Genomic DNA, 20096 nt, shown 5'->3' with positions numbered 1-20096 from the left:
AGGAGAGGGAGGGGGAGGGGAGGAAGAGAAAGGAAAAAGAGAAAGAAAAATAAACAAGAAACTCAAAAGCTATAAAACAAAACAGAAGAACTGACCTTGGGCTTGCTGTAGCATAAATTAGTGACACACAAAAGCCTTCAATTCTAAAACAGCATGGATACAAAGTTTTATCGCATGTGTGCTGAGAATTGGTAGGCTATAACCTGTTCCGTTCAGGTGCCCACCCTAGCCCCGGACAAGAGTAGCCAGTGTGAAAATGTTCTCAGGAAAGCAGCCACATAATTTTAGCCTTGAGCGCTGATATAATTCTAACTGAAAATGACATTTTTTGCCAGTGTGCCACTGCTTGGGTGATTCAGTGGTCAATGGCGTCATGTGCTTGCTAATTCTAGACTGGCTAGTGCTGGGAAACTTGTATTAAAAAGATGATTTTGGTTGTAGGAGGCACTGTGGTCCTGTTAAGCAAACAGGAACTTGAGGCGGCACTCTGTGACAGTTAAGGTTTCATGTCACAGGAATGCTAATTGTTCATTCCTGAGTTAAAAATGAATGCACTGAAAAGATGTGAACTTTCTAGGTTAGGGAACCAACTAAAAAACATTTGCATTTGCGCTTGAGCCTCATAGCTGCAGCCAGTGGCCAGGAAATGATACTGCTCGCCACTCTTGTCAGGGCTGGGTCCTGAATTCTGAGAGTTTTGAATCCCTGGGGGCCTTGAAGAATGGGACAGAAACACTCACACACACTCCCACCGGGCCGGGATCCCTTTGTCCCCTTCCTCTGGGTTCTAAGTACTATTTAACATTAGCGCTTTGCTCAGATCGAACAAAGCCTGCATTTTCAAAATAAAGAAGGGCCAAGGAGGGGCGAATGTTTACACGCAACGCAGTGCAATGCAGGCAACTGCTGTGACATGGACTGATCCATGGTGATAAATGCTTTAGGCTCAGGTCTGTAAGTGGTGAGCGACTCAAGTTTGGGCCCCGTGGAGTCTTAGAGCGAGAGGAAAATCATGGACGTGTTTTGCATTTTCTGAGACAGGTGTTTCCCCCTTTGAAGTGAACAGTTCCTAGAGCTCCAAGCGTTATTTTCATGAGGTGAGTACCTGCAGTCTTCAACTCCCACAGTGAGGTTGGTGACCTTAGTGTAACCATCCGGGCACTTGGCTCTAAAATTAAGGGTGCAGGGTTGACACTCGGTCCGGAATGTTAGGACAGACTTCTTATCACATCGGTTTCCCTGTGCAGACACAACAAAGAACACCGGTTCCCATTAGCAGAGCCCAGAGACGCGCTGGCCGGCCCAGTCTTCCCCTCTCTGGGTGATGTTTGGAAAGCAGGCCATGCGAGGTCTCCGGGCCTCAGGGATGGTGTTTCAGCATCGATGCCACACGTACGGGGCTCAGGGCCCAGCGTGCTAACTGCTGTGCTCCCTCCTGGTCCTCTTGCAGAGAGGTCTGCCGGCCAGGGTGACAGCCCAGAGGGCTGGGCCCTGTTCTGTGTTCCCCAGTGCTGCAGGCCGAGTCCCCGGCAGCGTGTGGTGCACAGTAAAGCCAGCGACTACTTGTTGATTAAGTGCACAAGCTGGGGACATCAGAAGTCCCACTAGAGACGGACACTTAGCAGCTCAGGGAGACACAGAAGTAACTGCTGCTTAAGAACATCTGGCAAGAGGGCTCCGGTCCCCTGCTCCACGCTTGTCACAGCTCATCCTGCCAGCCCAGGGCTGTGAGGCGTGGCAGAGATGTCCCTCATCCCACCGCACCGCGTGAGATCCGCCCAGGAGGAAACCTTGCGCTACGGGACGGCACTGGCTGTGGGCACTCCCGGGGACATTATTTTGCGTGAACTTCGTGTTCCAGAGGTAGTGAGGGCCAGCATTGGAACGTCTTAGGGGAACCGAGCCAGCGCTGGGGCAGGACTTGGGCGAGGACGCACTGTTTTCTGGAGCCTTACATAGCCCTTTTTCTTCCCCACGCTCAAGTAGCATGTGGAAAATTGCATTTCTGTTTTTTTTTCTGTAAGCCTTCATCTGGGGATCCTTACAAATGAAAACAGCACTAAATATGGTTTGCAGATTGGTAGAAACCACATGTGGGCACCATGTGAATTAATCCCCCTTAGCTGCAATGACCCCTTTATCTTTTTTCTCTCTCTCTTTGTTTTTTGTTTGGTTTTGTGAGACAGGGTCTCACTATGTAGTTCACTACGTACCCTTGAACTTGCTCAGTAGCCCAGCCTGGCCTCAAATTTGTGATGATCCTCCTGCCTCAGCCTCCTGAGTGCTGGGATTACAAGTGTGCACCACCACGCCCAGCTACTATTTTTTTAAAACGGGCTTTGTCTTGGATAGGTGTATAGCCTGACATTATTTTGACATTTCTTTCTTACCAGGCTGAATTTGCTCTCTTTTAAAGAAATCCCTTGGCCTTCTAACTGCCTTTTTTGAGCAGAATGGCTCATTTCCTTGTCCTTCAGTATTTACAGTCATAGCCCCTCTGAAAAGCAAGCTCAGCTTTAGCTGAGGCGGGGTTTCTGCAGCCAACACTTGGTGGTGAAAATGCTGGTGACTGTGGTTGCACCATCTGAGGAGCAAGTTCCGGGGGCAGCTGAAGCCAAGAGGTGCTACGTGACTAAGCAGTGCCAGAGGTGCGTGCAAATTCAGCCCCGTCTCCCGCCCCAGGTGGAATGATAATTCCATCCTCTGTGCTTTGATGAGAGGCGTTATCAGAAGGCACCCAGTTGGAGGGCTCTCACTGGTAAGAACTTGCCTGGTCCACGTTTAAGACGGGGCGCCCACATCAGACACTGCAGTGCATTTTAAGTCAGTCACCCAGACTGCTCTCCTGATACCGCCCTGAACCTGTGTGACCTGCTCCTGGGTCCCGGGAGCTGACCCACTAAGCAGGGGCAACCAGAGCAATCGCCCAGCTCTGAGAGAGGCAGAAGGGGTGGACCAGCACCCAGCCCAGTGGGTTTCATAAACATTTCTGATATCTCTGTTCCTCATCAAGACATCATCACCCTGGAATTCCCCAGAACATTTCTCCACGGACATATTTGTGTTCTGCACTTGGAGATGCAGCATGGCAGGGATTCACTGTGGTGAGGCCACTGAAATAAACAAAACCCAGAATACACAAATCCGAAAGAGGAAAAGGAACGTTAGCGCTAGAGCCACAGGTTCTCATGGCAGAGGTCAACTAGGGACAGAGCCAAGGGGTCGGCACCGCTTCAGCACCAGGGCGCATCCCCACTGGGCCCTCTTTCTTTTGGTTCTGGGGGTCCAGATGGGACCCTTCACCTACTCTAATATGGGAAGACAAACTGCCTTCCAACACATCATGAAAACGAACAACTAAAACATGCGAAAGTTTGGTCTTACCTGTCCTGTGGCTTCAGCCAGGGAACAGGAGTTTGGTGAAACCAAGCCTAGCAAGATAATCACGAGACGCCGCAGCATGCTGGGCGAACCCATGCTCCCCCTCCGCATCAGGCACCTGTCAGAGCCCTGTCTATTCTACTCCCATTTGGTGACTGCCCAGCGAGATCGTCCTCATTTCAGGGTTTGCTTTTAAATCCTTTCCTATTCCTGGATTGAGCCAGAAGTGATACAGGACCTGCCAAAGACAGGAAGAATGGCAAGTTCAGGTCTTGGCCAAATGGGTCGGAGCAGGATATGTGTCCTTGTTGAATGACAGGATTTCCTGAAGGGCCAGGGAGGGGGGCTGGACCTGGAATGTTTGTGCCTTGTGGAACTCCCAGAGCGGGTCCTCCTCCTGCTGCTCCCACCTGCGCTGGGCCCACCGGTCCCAAGCCCCGGGGCCCGTTCTGTCCCACGCCACAGAGCACCGGCTCTGCCTGAGGCCAAGGCTCCCACCCGCGGGGCAGAGTCCAGGAGCACTGTGGAAACTGGGTCCCCGTCGGGTGGCTCTGCCTCACGTGGTCGGCTGACTCCTTGGAGATGCTGATGGTTGCATTCTCGACCCGTCCTGCCTTCTCTTCGGGTCACTCTAGGGACTGAGCCCGGAGCTGTGACCTGGCCCTTCCAGGCCCAGGCTGATGCCACCGCTCTGGGGAGCCGTCTGCCTTGCTCCTTCGCGCTGTGCTCAGGGCTTCCCAGAGCCTCGCACACAGCGCCGTGACAGCCAGGCACATGGATCCTACTCCATCTGTCCATGTGTCTGTCGCCCGCACCGGCGCTGAGTTCCTGGAGAACAGGGGCACAGCCTCACCCACTCTGTACCCCTCAATGCCTGGGGCTGAGCTGTTTCCCAAAAGAATCAAAGCAGTCATAAAAAAGCCAGAACTTTCTGGAAACTTCTGTGTGACAGTCGTTACTCTAGACCTCTCTGCGGATTTGTTTGTTTAATCCTCACAACACATGGTAAAATACTGGGGATTATTCCTCCCACTCTGCAGGTGGGTAAACTGAGGCAGAGAGGTAGGAAACTTATCCTGGGCACTTAGTAACGGCCAGGTGTAGGTGGGGAGTCCAGTATGGAAACCGTGGTTCTAGAGGTGTTCCCGACCACACTTTACTGCCCAAACACTAAATATTTCACAAATAACTGAACAGCGGTGAGGTTCCAGTATGGATGGGAATCAGGATGGACAGGAGAAAGTCTGGGCTTAGCAACAAATGGGCACGGGAGGACATCGGGGACACCGAGCTCCTCGGGGACACTCGTGCGGCTCTGGGGGCCAGGTTCAATTCAGAGAAGTGACCCTTCCTTCTCCACAGAGCCTCCCTCCCTCTCTCTCCGAAACGTGATATTGCGTTGTGTTGACAAGCGATCTAGGAAGTGTTTCCAACACAGGCCCGTCAGGGTCAGAGTCTAGAGGCTCTAATGGGAAGATGCTCACAGTCCCTGGGTCTCAGCCTTGGCTGTGCATTAGAATCCTGGGGGTCTTAAGCCCGGTCCATCAGAGCTACTTCCTACTGCTGACATCAGAGCTCTGGGCTTGGGGCCCAGGACGGAGTCTTCACGTTTTCCTGCACGATTTCACCTGCTCCAGGAGAGACCGTGGCTGATTAGATTTGTGAGATCATCTGTCCAGCGGCCTCCACTCCAGCTAAAGCGGTAAGGAAACGGCTGGGAACTTCTTCCTGACTCTTGTCTTTGGAGGATGTAGGTGTCTGAGGCTTGCAACGGGCTAGATTCCAACTAAAATAATAAAATGAATCCACAGCAGCATTTCCTAAATAGTGTTCACCAGATGCTCTTTGGGTCCGGGAGACATGGTGGGCTCACTGGGTGTCTCAGGAAACCCTTTCTTAGGGGTGGGCTGCTCTCCTCAGGCCAGCCAAGGTTCTGAGAACTCCTGCAGTAGAAGCCAGGTAACAGCCACCCAACTTTAAGACAATGCTTCCAAACTTTTAAGAGCAAGAGATCATCTTGTTTTTGCAAACTCAGATCAGCAGCCTCCAGATCTGATGCTCTAAGGCCCCCTTGTAGGGAGAAAGCTGCTTTCGACTGCAGCAGGTGGGCCATTTGATGGTGGAGCTCCCAGGAAGCTGCAGTTAGACCCATGCATCGGCTTTAGCAAGTAGATGCATTCAAAATACACCTACAGCATCGATCAGAAATGGCCTGAGCAGCTGTGCTGACGGATTTTCATTCTGAGAGGCCCCTGCCAAGCCATGGGTGTCACCGTTAAGGCCTGAGGGTGGCTCTCCCCAGCCCTCTCTGTCTTCCTCATGTCTTCGCCAGTGTTGCCTCCTCCGTTCTTGTGCCCTGGACTCTGGGGAGGCAGTGAAAGGGTGCAAGGTTCCTCTTGGGTGGCAGGAGGAGCTTCCCACCGAGATCCAAAGTCTTCTCTTGTTGGCAGAGGAAAAGAAGGCAGTGGCGGCCGTGTAGGGTGCCTCGGGGACGACGCCCAGGCTCGGGTGGCTGCTGGCTTCTGTGTCTTCATGCAGAACCGCTGGCGCTGTGCTGACTGCCCTTGCTCTGTGGCCTGCTCATTCCTGAGTCCCTCTGGATGAGAAAAGGTTCTGTGTGTGCTTTGAGGGACGTGATGTTCACCTCCTCACCAGCACTGTCATCACCCAAACTGACAGAGTTTTTCTCGCAAATTCGTTCAACTTATCGAATTTAGCGGAGAAGCTTAGCTCACTCTTCCTATTGTTTTAATAATTACTTAAATTTCAGCTATTGGATGTAACCTGTTAGATACTCTCCAAAGGCCCGATGTGTAAAAGTACTGTTACCATTCCCATTTTCCAGCTGAGCAGACTGAGGCAGCGAGAAGGACTAACAGACCTGGCTCGCAGTGCCTTCGAGCGGTGGTGCAGATGCTGCTAGATGCCAAGGCCTTGCTCGGACCTCACTTGCTTTCTGTGCACTGTGCACAAGCTCCTGTCAGACCTGGGCCATGGCCTGCAGCCTTCAAATTTGTCAGTGTGAAGCAGGACACACAGGGACCAGTGGCATCTTTTGCTTTGCAGGAAACCAACCAACCAACCAACCAACCACCAACCAACCAAACACCAAGGCAGAAACGGGGGGTAAAGTCTGAGGTGAATTTCCGGCTATAAATGTACTTTCTCATTCCTTTGGCAGCTTTTGCTAAACTGAAGAACAGTATCTCAGAACAGCAGCTAGGTATTTATGATTCTTGAACATCTATCCAGAGCACTGCAAAATTTGCCTTTCCCCTGGCCCAGTAGTTTCCAGAATTTTTTTTTTGGGAAGGGCCAGTTTTATGAAAGGGACAAGAGTAAGTCCTCACAAACTCTCAGTAGGAGAAATCACTGGGGGTGATTTGGAAGTCTCCCCACCCACCTTCTTCCACAGCTACTCCAACCAACAGAGAGAACTCTCAAAATCTTGCTTCCTGATTTCAAGCAGCAGGAAGGGCGCTCGCCCGGTCAGAGAGATGGTTTTCTGCCCTCACCTGAAGGTTTCTGGGTGAGTGGGTGTTTTTGGTGGATTCCAGTTTCAGTAAACAAATAGCTCAGTGTGTCAGTCTGTTGGGCTTTCTTCTTAGTCCTCGGCTAGGATTCTTGGCACCTGGAGCTTCTTGGCCTGAGTACAAAATATTGTCTTCTCTCCGTCCCATCTGATCATGACATCAAAACAGTCCAATGGCCCGTTACGTTCCAGAGATTATTAACTTAGAGTGTTCTTATCTCTTTCTTGTGCTGATTTTAGTAATATTCTTTTTTTTCTTTGCCCCCCTTTCCTCCCTTTTTTGGGATAAGACTGTCTTGTACTTTTTCTAGGTAAAGGATATAATAAACTAAACTGCAGATAGTCCATAGTTTGCCACCATGTTTTGAAATAACCTCTGTTTAAAAATATCTTCAGGTAAAAACGAAATAATATTTTATTTGGCCTGGTTTATATAGGTGGCTATCCTGTACACTTTATTCTCTTGGTGGAGAGTCAGGTCAGACCTAGCAGGAAGAGTTTTTTTTTTCTTGGTTGTTAACACTGTAAAATTTTTTTGCCCATTTATTTATACAGCAAATATTTATGGAATGCTGGGCCCTGTGCTGGGTTCTGAGGACGTGGGGAGAGATAAGCCATATTGCCCCGTGCTTTTGTACCTGGGATCTCACTTAAATATCACCCCAAATTTGTGACGCAGGGTGGGCGGAGTCTTAGCTTGACGTGGCAGGTGCCAAATGGAGGCACGAAGGAACGAGAGACTCACTCGGGTAGTGTGAGGTGAACCGGAAGTGGGGTGCTTGCTGGGTGGCCTCCGTGACCCGACCCTGGGCTGGCGAGGGGAGCGCCTGAGGGTCTCTGACTCCACCATAAGCACGGACCCGAGCTGGGTGCGGTCTGTCTGGACCCTGAGATGTGGCCGGGGCCGCAGAAGTCCCGAAGAGTAAACCCGAAACCTGTGGTTGGGATCCTCTCCACCACCGAGGTTCTGGGCGGAACCGAACACGCTGCTCTCCGCGTCCCGCGGGCCCCTCAGTCCGCTGGGGTGGGCTCCCCAGCTCGCCCATCTCACCGCTCCCTGAGCCCTGGCGGGGGCAGAACGCAGCCCGTGCAGCCCTGAGGCGAGCTCAGGCCTGGCTGTATCAAAGGGACACAGGATCCGCTCTGCCGCGGACCCTGGCGGGCACCGCCTCCACCCCAGGACCCCTGCTTCCTCTTGCTCTTTCCTCTCCTTTCCTGTGCGTATTGTTCTCCATCTGTGTCCCTGGTCGGAATACATGCTCCTTCCGGGCAGGGACTCCGTCGTCCAGTAACTGAGCAGGGCGGATTCCTGGAAGGGGCTGCGAGCAGTCAGTACTCGCTGCCAGCGACTGGAAGATGAGGCCTGCGCCAGAAAGCTCCCCAGCCCCATAGACAGACAGATTGGAAAATGCAGGCGAAGGGTGACCTTCCTCCCAACGGATTTATTGATTTGTATCAATAATCAATCAGGGGCTTGAAGTTTCCAAACATAAAGTAAAAAAGTAATGATAAAACCACGGAGATGGTAGTTGCCTTGGTTTGATTGGTACGCGTCCTATAGCTGTTGAGATAGCGCACTGCATGCCATGGATACTTACAATTTTACACCTTAATGAAAAAGTTTCAAAAATGTTCAAAGAGATGGAAATGCTAATTAATCTGATTTGATCATGACATGTTGGATATATGGATCAAATGATCACATTATACGCAGCTAAAATAACTTACAGGCCTTTGTTAAAACACTTATTTTTCTGTTTAAATTCCCTGAGCTACTTACAAAAATCAAGTCTTTCCGCACTCCATGCCCCTCGGCTGTGTCATAGCCTTTCCTCTAAATGCTGAGCATTTTCTCTATTAGAAGGACAACATCTGGGAAATCCGCCCCCATAGCTTGTGCTCCCTGTTTTTCTACGGCTTATGATGACATGGTTTTTGTCCAGCAGGGCGCTCTTGCCTCTCCGTGCCTGGTCTGTGTGTGTTTCAGTGCACACGCAGGGCCTGGCCCTAGTTCTGTCCTAACTCTGTTAGGGGCACCTGGGGTGAGGCCCTCGGCCTCTGTGAGAAAATGAGGGAGCGGGTGACATCCACTCTTCTCTGCCACCCCACAGTGCGGGATTTGTAAAATCTCCTTCTCATCTCTCATCCGAAGGAGATGTTTCTCCCTGCAAATGCCTTTAGGCCTTGAACACACTGACGGTCGGCTGGAACGCTGGGCGTACCCTACAGGAACACACAGCAGTCATTTTTCTGCTTCAAGGGACCTGTCATTGCTTCCGTGCCTCAAAACGCTTCTCCAGAGGAAACACAGAAACATTCTAGTGTGTTGGGGTGAAGAGGGGAGTGGGTGTATTTGAGCTAAGACTTGTTGCTGTGGTGAAGTTCTGTCCAACCATCCCGTCAGCCTGTAGAGGTATCAAAAATGGATTAAAACCAGCCACAACCTGGGGTTTCCCCTGCTATAGTCGTGCTTAGCCCCACCCATGACTAGAAAGTGCTCTAAACCTCCCATCTTGGCGGAGGAGCACTCTTTTAGTCCACTGCCATTTTGCAAGGACTAAATTATTTTAGGAAGGTGATTGTCGCGGGTGTTAGATATCAGGGCTCCAGAGACCGTGGGCTTTGGCTGACACGGCGGTGACTCTGGGTGGGTCAAAGCTTGGGCCTCAGGCACTCCCTCCTGCAAAGAAGGTGGAGGAAGGCAGGGGGCAAATGCTCCCCTCCCCTGCTCCTGCGCACTTGGCGGGGGATTGGCCGGGGGAGATAAACTCGTCCTAGGAGCTGACAGAGCCTCAGGGTTTCCTGGCCCTCAGGAGCAGCTCTCTCAGGCAGCGGTGTGAACAAACATGTGTATTCCTGCCCCGCTGGCCACTTCCTTTTCCCATTAGTTAAAATCTTTCCACACAGCAAACTTTCTCTCTCTCTTTTGTTTTTGTGATTTTTATTTTTCCTTTTGGTGGAAACCAGTCAGCAGGTCCTGTGCGAAGCAAAATTGTAGAGTAGGCAAAGCTTTGTTCAGCTCCGCCCTGGCTCCCTTCTGTGTCCTCTCCCCTCCCCTTCATTCAGTCAGTCAGGGACACAAGCCCAGGACGCCTCTGGTTCGGGTGCTGTTCCTGGCGGGCAGGGATCGACTGTTTGGCACGAACGTAGTAGTGGATATTTACGCACCCAGTCGCTCACGAGTGATTTGCGCATCTTCCCTCTTCCTCACCAGAGACGCCGCAATCCTGACCGCTCCGTTGGTAGAACCCTTCCCCGCATCCGCTCATCTCTCCCGGCTCCCACCTCTTCCTCTCCGGTTTGGCCCCAGCATCTCCTGCTTACATCCTGGCAGTGCCAATCCTACCTGGGCTTCTTCCCAAAAGCCCTTCTGTCCCTACAAGCCAGCCTGAACATGGCACTCAGGGTCCTCTTTAAAGACAGAAACAAGGCCCCGTGCTCCCGCTGAAAACTCCCAATTGCGTGGAGCCAAGCACCGCAGCCTTGCTGTGGTTTGGGTCCTACCTGATCTAAGCTCTGGCCTCACCCTGAAGGCATCTAGAATTTACTGTGTTGTGCCAACCCCCCTTCCGTCTGTGCCTCCAGCACCCCAAAGCTAATCCCTGTCTTTGGCAAGGCCCCATCCCCTCCTCGTGGGTGGTCTGCTCTCCCTGGAAAGCTCTTCGGCTGGCTTTCTGCCCGCTGTTTCTCTCTCCTTGTCAGTGCTCACCGGAATGTCACCGCCCTGACAAGCCGAGTGCGTGTGGTCACTGAGTCACTCCATTGGCCCTGCCCGTTTCCAGTCCCCACACGGTCCGCGCCCCCTCGGTGATGCCTCGTCTGTTATCGCCTGTGCTTCTCCGCTGAGATCGTGAGTCCAGGTGCTCCCGGAACCGCGCCCGGCACCTGGAGAGTGGTGCATGTGAACTGTGAGTGAAATCCCTTAACCCTCTCTGAAGGCTCGCGAGGGCAAGGGTGGGAAAACGGGGGGAAGAGGGCGGTGGAAGAAGGCAGAGAAGTGAAATGCGGAAAACGCCCGATGCTCAGGAAGCGAAGCTCCGACGTGAATGCTCCTCCGAGCGAACCCAACTGCTTCCAGCACACGCTGTAGCACAGGCTCTATCTCAATAGCTCCTTACCTTTTGTACGCACAGGTGTTATTACAGTATAGTAATGAGGAAAATAGCCTATTGCATACTTTGGGGACCAGATTAGGTAAAACTTAAAACAAGGTCCAGTGTCTTTGAGTGATGGCTCACTTTGCTCTCAAAGGTCTGTGAACCGCGTGCACACACACACACACACACACACACACACACGGCCCCCTTGAACGCCTCACCCTGGGGTCACTCACGGGGTGGGGCAGGCCGAGGTCTCTGAGCAGGTAAAGAGCTGGCGAGGAGGGCTGAAAGGTGACTGCGTCTCTCCCACAGACGATGCTGGAACGAGTGCTGCCTCCGCCTGTACGGTGGGCGGTACTGACGTCTGGGAAGGGGCTCTGTGTGGACTGAAAAGCAGCCTTCATTCACCACTTGGCACTAGACTTGACTTCCCTCCATAGGTGTGGGTACCATAGGTGGCACACACCTGTAATGGCAGCACTCTGGGAGGCTGAGGCAGGACGATCACAAGTTCCAGTCCAGCCTAGGCAATTTAGCGACCCCGTTTAAAAAAAGAAAAAGAAAAAGAAAGAAAAAAAAAGGAAAAAAATAGAAAGGGTTGAGAATATAGCTCAGTACAAAGGCCCTGGGTTCAATCTGGAATAATGGGGAAAAAGAGAAAAGAGAGATTGAGGGAGACAAGGAGGGAGGAGAGAGAGCTGCAGGGGGAGGAGAGAGAGGGACCAGCGGGCACCTGGCAGCAGCCATCCATCCGGAGCAGCGCCCTCGTGTGGCGAAGAAGGGAAACAACGGCACCTCGCTCCATTTCTCCCAGCCTGGTAGGCGGCCCTGGCACTTGTGGGTTGAAAGTGAGAGGGGTGGAATCTTCTAGAAATAAACGGCGGATTTCATGTCAAATACGGTTCAGGGGGCCTTGAAAGGTGGCTTGAGAAAGTAAAACGTTTGCCTGTGGTCCAGGGCTAATACAAGACATCTCCAAGGCCTCAAAGTCCATTTCGTGTGGGGTCAGCTAGCTCACCTGTCTGGGAATTAAGATAATTATTTCTGTCCCCTTCCCAGTCTATGCCAATGGAGGTAAAGGGCAGTGGTGTGGAAAGAGGGAGGGAAGGGGGGATCTTCGCTGGGGTTTGGTGCAGAAAGAACATGGGTCCTGGCATCACTGTTGGAACAAGGGCAGGCGTTTTCGCGTCAAGTCTGTCTCCCAGCCTTCCCAGGACTCCCTCGAGAGCCCCTCACACTCCCAGAAGGTCAAAACTGTTACGTTCCTCATTTATCTGCGAGGAAATGGAGTACACAGATGTAACGTGCTGAAGGGCAAGGGCTCGAGTTTGGGAAAATTCAGGCTGTTTGGCTGAAATTCTTCATTAACCTTTTAGCCATCCACAGAATCGAAGCAAAAGGAGCGCACAGTTCACGGATGGGCAGCAGAAGTGGCTTCACCTGCACTTTCAGCAGCAAGTGAGACAGAACTCAAGCCTTTACCCTTTCACCTCAGGAGTTTATTGGTTGACACAAGCGAAGCATCCGGAGATTGCTCTGGCATCGGACCTCCCAGTTGAGGATCTGAATCGTTCCCCAGATCTGTGTGCTGCAGTTTGCAGGCTTGCTCTGTCCAAAACTCTTGGGGACATCGAATTGCCATGGTAGCAGGGTGACAAAATGGGACACTGGGGAAATCACTGGGCCACGAGGGCCCACTGGTGCCATTTTAACGGGTAAGTCTGGCCCTTGTTGCTGTCTCTTGCACTCCTGCCTTCTGCCTCAGATGCCTTGATTTGGAACTTCCCAGCCTTCAGCCCTGTGAGCCGATACATTTCTGTTCATCATGAGCTACCCAGTGCGAGGTTAGTTACAGGAGCACAGAATGGGCCTTAGTCTTAGTCTTAGTCTTGTCTTCGCTCTGCTTCTTCTAGGTGGGCTCCATTCTTAGAGTCTTAGTGGCCCCCAGGATTCTGGGCACACTTCCTCTCTATAGCCAATCAATGGGACAGGAAGTTGTCTTTTCCCCAGAATTCCCAGCAAATCTGTCTTCATGTACCATCAGCTCTGTCCCAGTCAAATGTGCATCCGTGACAAAGACTGATTTACTGTTTACCCAATCCAGCTTCTCCTTCTTCTGTGTCAGCAGCTGTCGTACCCCGCCAGCCCCCTTACAGCTAGCTGCGGCTGTGTGGCCGTGTCCTGGAGACAAATACAGGCAGGAGTGGCAGGGTCACGATGCTTTCTTCCCTCTGGCTGGCTGGAGTGGAGATGGACCACAAGGAGATCGAGGAAACACAGCTATGTGTTTGAGAAGGGTGGACAGCGAGGTCCTGGGTACCTGGGTCACTGCATGGAGGAGAGCCACTCACCACTAAGGAGGAGGGTGGTTTCTTAGAGGGGATTATCTCCAGACCTCTTCACCAAGAGCGCCCTCAACGTTAGCCCTGTTTCCCAGGAAACTTCCGGGACAGCTGGTCCCTTATTCCTTTGAGGATCTGCTCTAGCTGCTCCTTCATCTGGCTGTGCTCAAGGTCCCTGTGCCCCAGGCTGTCTTCCACCTTCCGGGTGTCCACAGTGGTCAAAGATGAACCTGCGCCTGTCCGTGTTCTATGGAGCGATGGCTGGACATTCATCTCGACACCAGGAGCTTCCACAGAAGTTGTGTTCAGACTCAGAAATGGGGTCCAACTCAGAGCCTGACCAAATCCAAGCTTGCATCTTTATCTAGCTTTTGTTCTCTCTCTGGACATAGATGTCCACATTTCTCGCACACTGTGCACAGTTCAGCCAGATTGGGGATTTCCTTTGCAGTGATAACTAGAGGCAAACGCAGGGTTAGACTTTGGCTGTGGTGTCCCCCCTTCGTTCTCTATTGTCTGTATTATCTCAATACAAATTCGGTGCGTTTTCTGTGATTATCAGCTTCCTTTCTCCCACTCCCGCTTGGATAGGAAGAAATGTAGACCACCCACAGTGGACTGTCAGGCTCCCAGGATGCCTGGGTCTGATTTCCAAGGGATATTTATGCCTTATTCTTTTCCAACAATGGTTCCAACAATTCCCTACACAATAATGGAGCTGACATTTGTTGGTGTGTTCGGCCTCCCGTCAGCCCTCAGAGGAAGGAACAGTTTTCCATCCACTCCACAGCTGAGAAAATGGGAGTGCAAGGTGGTTCGTTTCCTCGTCACTCAGCAGCGAAGTCCATGGTCTTAGGTACCATTGCGTCCTTCTTGAAATCGAGGATAATTAATCAACACCACCCGACAGTAATGTGGGTTTCACTCTGATTGCATCTTATTTTTAAATTAAAATTTTTTTTCTTTAGCGTCCAAATCTCCATGCACCAGTGCTGTGAATAGAAACCAGCTCCACGTGGCTGTCTCTGGTGCCCTAGAGAAGATTATCCGAGAAATAGCAGGAAGGGCAATGGTTAAGTCTCAGAAAATCTGAATTTGAGACCCGACTCTGTCCGCAGAGCGATGTGACTTTGGATTGGTCTTTTCAGCTGTTTGGGTCCCAGCTCCTTTATTTATTAAACAGTGAAACACATGACAGTGAATTTCAGATTTCCTTTGGTTGTGAAATAGTACAAACACCTGCAAATGACCTTAAAAAAGGACGCACAGTTCTAAGTATTGCTACAAGGAAGCCAGAATGAGAGAGGGAAGGAAATCTCCTCCTCCCTGTGTCCTGCCATCTGCGGACTGACCGTGGCCCCTGCTCAGGAGAGAGACGGGCGCCTAAAGCTGAGCTAAAACCAGTCCCTGTCCGTCTCGGCCCCGCCTCTCTCCTGTGTGTGTCCAGTACGTGTCCACCTCCCTTCTATCCAGAGCAGCACCACTTCCCTTGAGGTAGGGACCAGTAGAAAAGGAGAGTAAGCCTCCTGATTAAAATGGAATTTCGGATAATAACTTTTTAGTACAAACGCATCCCACCGATATTTGAGACGTACTGAAACCCCTCGCTGTTACTGCCCTGGAGTTCTGCTCTCCCCGCCCCGATTGTGGAGAACCAGGCCTTTGTGTTGGGGCCAGGGCTGGGCGGCAGGGTTTCCACTGGGCCTGAGCGGGAGCCTGGGCTGCGGGTCCAGAGGCCTCTTGGAGACACAGCGGGGAGGAGGGGAGGGGAGGGATGGGCCTCCCGCATGGGCCTCCCCAGAAAGCCCTCCCCAAGCCCCGCCGCTGGACAGTTAACATTTTTCAGCTTTCTACTCACGGTAGGAAAGCATTGCACATGCGCTTGTCCTGGCCATGCACTCCTACTTCTAAGTCTTCCCCAGCCCCTCCCGGGGGAGGAAGGACAGAATGGGAAAGGCTGGAAGCTGGTGGCGTGCGCTGGGTACGCGCTGCAGGGAACTCAGGGAAAGACGCTTCTTCTGGAAAGCGCTTGGATGGAGACAGTAGCATGGGGCGTCACAGAACGACTTCTCCAGGCCAGGTGCCCCCCCTGCAGGCCCTGTTTGGTGCTCTCCCAGCTTGTGATTCTTGGAGAAAACACACTCAAGGTTTGGAGACAAAAACAATGGATAGAACTGGGTGCCCATTGGACGCACTCTGAGCCTCAGTGCTGGCGGGCAGATGCATGTGGAGCTGAGGTTTGACGTGGCCTTAAGGAGCAGGCATCGGTGGGCAGGGGTCCTGAGACGGCCGCTAGGCCTACCATGGGCTGGTTGAATATCGAATCGTTGGAGAAATGAATTTTCAGAACGCTCCTGAAACAAACAGCGCAGGATTAGGGTCTTCATCTTCCAAGACAAGAGGTTTCTGAATAACACATTCTCTTTGGTGGCATGATGGGGTCAGGATCATGGAGACAGCCGGCCTCCTGGCTGTGGATGGCTGCTCCTCTGCCTGCCATCAAGACCTCATCCTCGTGGTGTGCTTGGAGACCAAGTGACTTCTCTGCATGTCCTCCCTTTGCCGGTGAAACAAGGGCAGCGAGAGTTTACTGTGAGCACGGAAGGGAACCGGTATCAGGTGTGAGGATGCAAAGCCAGGTCCACAGGAAGTACCCGGGAAAAAGGAGCCAGACTCACCTGACAGAGGACCCAGCAGCTTTGGTAGCAGCTGTGAGGGGTCAGAGGTGGCTTTGCAGATTGCGGAAGGGGCAGGGAAGCACACGCAGCATTACCCCGCCATCAGCAACTGAACCACAGGTGGGTAAGGTGCGAAAGGGGAAGGTAGCGTTACATAGCTGCAGCTCTGTGGAAAGGGCCTTTAAAAATAACAGGTTGATTTCACACAGCCCTGCTCAGAGACCCTGCTGCAGCAGAACGGGTAAAACAGCTTGCTCTGGAGCCCACAGATTCACTTTGGACCTTGGACTGGAAGATGGAAGTTTGCACAGAGGAGGAACATGTGGTCCTTTGTCCCAGCACTGACAGGAAAGGCAAGCAGGAGTTGCAGCACTTTAGAACCAGGAGTGGGGTCCGGAGACCGAAACATCTGCATTTCTTTATTTAGTTTTAGTCCATGCCCGCAGTGCACAGCGCTGGTGCGCACAGTGCATCTTAGTTGCTTCTTCATCTCCTTTCCCTCCCTTCCTTCCCCCCTTTTCTGTCTCTTGATCTCTTCCCACTTGGAAAGATCTTCCTCCCTATTCCTGTGATCTGTCTTTTACTTTGCTTTTTATTGAAGCTTGTGTGTCGGATTTATTCACTTAATGTTATGGTCTCGAGATGCATCCGTTTCCTACAAATGGCTCAAGTTTATCTTTAGGGCAGAGTAGTACTCCACGGTGTGCAAACACTTTGTCTTTACCCGGTCTTCTGTTGATGAGCACACAGGCTGCTCCCAGGATCGAGCTACCGTGAGTGGTGCTCCTGCATACACCACTGTGGTACGATGACTTTAACTCTTTTAGGAGGATACCTAGCAGGGAGAGGGCTGGGTCAAAGGAACTTTCTCGTTTTCGTTCTTTGAGGAGCCTCCATGCTGATTTTTGCAGTGAGAACAAACCTTTGCAAAGCACTGTCCCATCTCATCCAGAAGCGGGGGCAGACGAGGCAGAGGGGAGTGAAGGAAACTTGGGGGACAGGCCAGATGCAGCCAGGGGTCCTGGTGGCGCCCTCCCTTCTCTCTGTCCGGCTTGCTCTGTCTTGTTTTGCTTTACGCAGTGCAGCCCCGCAGGTTTGCATCTGTTCAGCATCCCTGCTGAGCCCTTAATTCCAGCTCCACAGCCAGGCCTTCCAGGCACTTCCATCGGTAGAGTGGAGCCCGACACGGGGAGAGCTGAGAGGGTGACGGATGGTGAGAAGTTGGCGTCTGGGACCCGGGAGAGGACTCTTCTGGGAGGCTGAGCCGGTGGCCCCTGACCTCAGACTTGCAGCCTCCGGGACGGTGAGGAATACGTGTTTCTTGTCGCCCAGCCTATGACACTTGGTAACAGCAGCCCAGACTGGCTGTGATCGGCTCTCTCCAGCTGGAAGGGAGCCCTCTGTGCACCATCCTCGAGCTGGGGCGTGGGGGCTCATGGAGGAGCCCAGGGTGATGACCCCTGCTTTGTGTAGCCTGGGGTCTCAGGATCTCAAATCACATTGGCACCGGGAGTCACGGGGCTGCTGCTCTGGGAGCCTGGGAATTCCCTGAAAGACAGGACAGAGAGGTGAATGAAGCCAGGAGTGTTTTGGGCCACAGCCAGCTCTGCGGTGGGCCGAGTGTGGTCCGTGAGGAGGGGGCCCAGCGACCCCAGATTTCTAGTTCAGATGTTGGGGGGAGGGCTGCTGTGGCAGCCAATGCCAAGATAGCACTGGGTCCCGTGGCAGCCCAGGCACCTGCTCCATCACCCCATTTAAAAAACTTATTTATGTATTTGTTTACTTATTTTACTGTTGCATTTTAGGTATACAATATAATGACACTCATGATTAGAAATCTGTACCTTTACAAAATATATCTTGGTTCCTATTTTTCTGTCTTCCCTGTCCTCCTTGACCCCCTGCACCCTCCCTATTTACAAAGACTTTGTTTCCATTTTTCATTTTCTCATATTAATTCCATTCCCTTCTTTCTTTTCCCCTAGGCCTCCACTTTCCCTTCCCCTTTGGACCTTTTCTTCCTATTTCACATTATCTATTATACATTTTGATCCTTATTCACACTTGCATTTTCTCATACCAGAGAAACTGTTCAGTATTTACATGTTCGTCTGCTCAGCATTCCTGCTGAGACCTCAATTCCAATGCAACAGCCAGGCTTTCTGGAGGTCTTATTTATTTCACTTAAAGAGTATGGCCTCACTGTGCATCCATTTAGCTATGAATGCCTCTAATTTCTCCTTCTTTATGGCTGAGTAGTACTCCATTTTATAAAAAAGCCACATCTTGGGCCTGGGATTTAGCTCAGTGGTTTGGTGGCCTGCCTTGCAAGCGCAAGGACCCAAGTTAAATCCCCGGAACCAAAAAAGAAAAAAAAAAAACAACAAAAAACAAAAACAAACAAAAACCAAACAAACAAACAAACAGTCTCCATTTGATGGCCAATGGGGCTGTTTCCAAGTTTTAGCTATTACAAACTGTGCTGCTGTAAGCATAGGTGTGCATATATCACTGTGATGTGATTCTTTTAATTCTTTTGGGAAGATACCCAGCAGAGGGATAGCTGGGTCAAATGGGACCTCCAGTCCTAGTTCTCTGAGGCTTCGCCACACTGATCTCCACAGGGGTTGCACCAGTCTGCACTCCCACCAGCAGTGGAGCAGGGCTCCTCTTTCCCCACAGCCCCGCCAGCATTTGTTATTGGTTGATTTCATGATAGCAGCCATTCTTTCCGGGGTCTTTCACCCCATTTTAAAGATGAGAAAACTGAGTCCTAGACTTCAGGTCCAACTGGATGAGAGCTGAGACGGACTCCGCTCCAGGAGGGCACCTTGCAGAGCATGCACTCAGCCTTTCTCTGTCCTGACGGCGGAGACCACTGGTGGAGACGGCGGATGTTTCTTCTTCATTCTGGGCTCACAGGGCCCCGTGCGATCTCACGCACCCTGACACTTTGTACCAGCAGAATGTGTGTGAGCTAAGGACTCTGCTTATGGTTCCGTGGAGGCCCGGGAGTCTATGCAGGGATCCTTAGAGGTACGTGCTCCTGCCGTTAATTTTATTATCGCTGTTATTTAATAATACACTGATGGGAGGCTGGTGAGGCCCAGGGACGCCCAGGGTCACAGCCTGAGCTTGCACTCAGGGCTCTGGCTCCAGCCGTGTCTTCTTTCTTCACTTCCAGGCCTGGAGGAAACACGTGCTACTTCAGGAGTGTTCAGGAGTGTTCAAAAGGCAGAGCTGAAATTAATATTCACCGTGTTGCTGATGTGTGGGTCATTTTTCAACAGCACAGTCGACTTCGCTACTTCCTGTCTGTCCATGTTATTGCCCAGGGTTCTTGACTCGCAGGGTCTCTGTGGTTCCAAAGGGTTTCATCACCGGTGCAAGTGTGAACCCCGTCCTGCAGATGTGTCCTGCATTCTCCTTAAATCACCACAGCACAGGCAAGAAATTCTGGAAGCTTCCACTGGTTGGAAACGTTCCTTTGTGTCATCTGGACGGGCACCTGCGGGGACTTCCCAGCGGTGCCATCTGGGTGGGGCACCGTGAGCCCCGAGAGATCGCTGCACAGCAAGTGTTCACAACAGCTGCCTTTGCTCAAGGGTGCCACACCGATCCCAGACTCATCCTCCTGTCCCGCCATCCACCGTCCATGCGTTGATTCTGGTATTTGTTTCTCGCATACTTAGCGAGCGCTCTTTGGTCTCTGTGGTCCTGGTGAAGGCTGGCGGCATCGCAGTGTCCCCCATGAGCTGCCCCTCGCAGGTGCAGAGAGCAGGTGCCTCATGTTCCCCGCCCCTACTTCCTTGCTCACTGTTGCCCGAGCCTCCACTTGCTCAGGATCTCATCCCTGAGGGCTGTGCACCTGCTGTGAGTGCCCTCGCTGCCTTCTGTTGGCCCCTCAAGGTGACCCCAGGGCTGGATGACATGTGTGCGGGACATCACACGGGGCTCAGGAGGCTGGCACGCTCCTGGTTACCGCTGACTGTGATCATAGTTCACACATCGAGACCCGAAGGGGAAAGGCACGTCCAGGGGCCCCAGCACTCACCTCCATGTG

General features: G+C 52.0%; 1 protein-coding gene across 6 annotated transcripts in view; it reads right to left on the bottom strand.

Annotated features, from left to right (window-relative positions):
* Positions 1 to 3620, bottom strand: part of Stab2 (stabilin 2) — a 135497-nt gene extending 131877 nt beyond the window's left edge. For 4 of the 6 annotated variants that reach the window (XM_010631338.3, XM_010631339.3, XM_010631341.3 and 1 more), the window contains exons 1-2: positions 3385 to 3619; positions 1106 to 1239 (exon numbers count right to left, since the gene is read on the bottom strand). In XM_010631338.3, the coding sequence (XP_010629640.1) occupies positions 1106 to 1239; positions 3385 to 3492 (242 nt within the window). In that variant the 5' untranslated portion in view covers positions 3493 to 3619. Of the gene's footprint in view, positions 1 to 1105; positions 1240 to 3384 lie in introns of all 6 variants that reach the window. The other 2 variants (XM_010631342.3, XM_010631344.3) reach the window with 1 other exon arrangement.
* Positions 3621 to 20096: the final 16476 nt, after the last annotated feature.

The sequence above is a fragment of the Fukomys damarensis genome, unplaced genomic scaffold, assembly GCF_012274545.1.
Source record: "Fukomys damarensis isolate Sample0158 unplaced genomic scaffold, DMR_v1.0_HiC HiC_scaffold_15, whole genome shotgun sequence".
Lineage (NCBI taxonomy): Eukaryota > Metazoa > Chordata > Mammalia > Rodentia > Bathyergidae > Fukomys > Fukomys damarensis.
The sequence above is the reverse complement of the archived record's forward strand: the minus strand, read 5'-3'. Positions and strand labels throughout refer to the sequence as shown.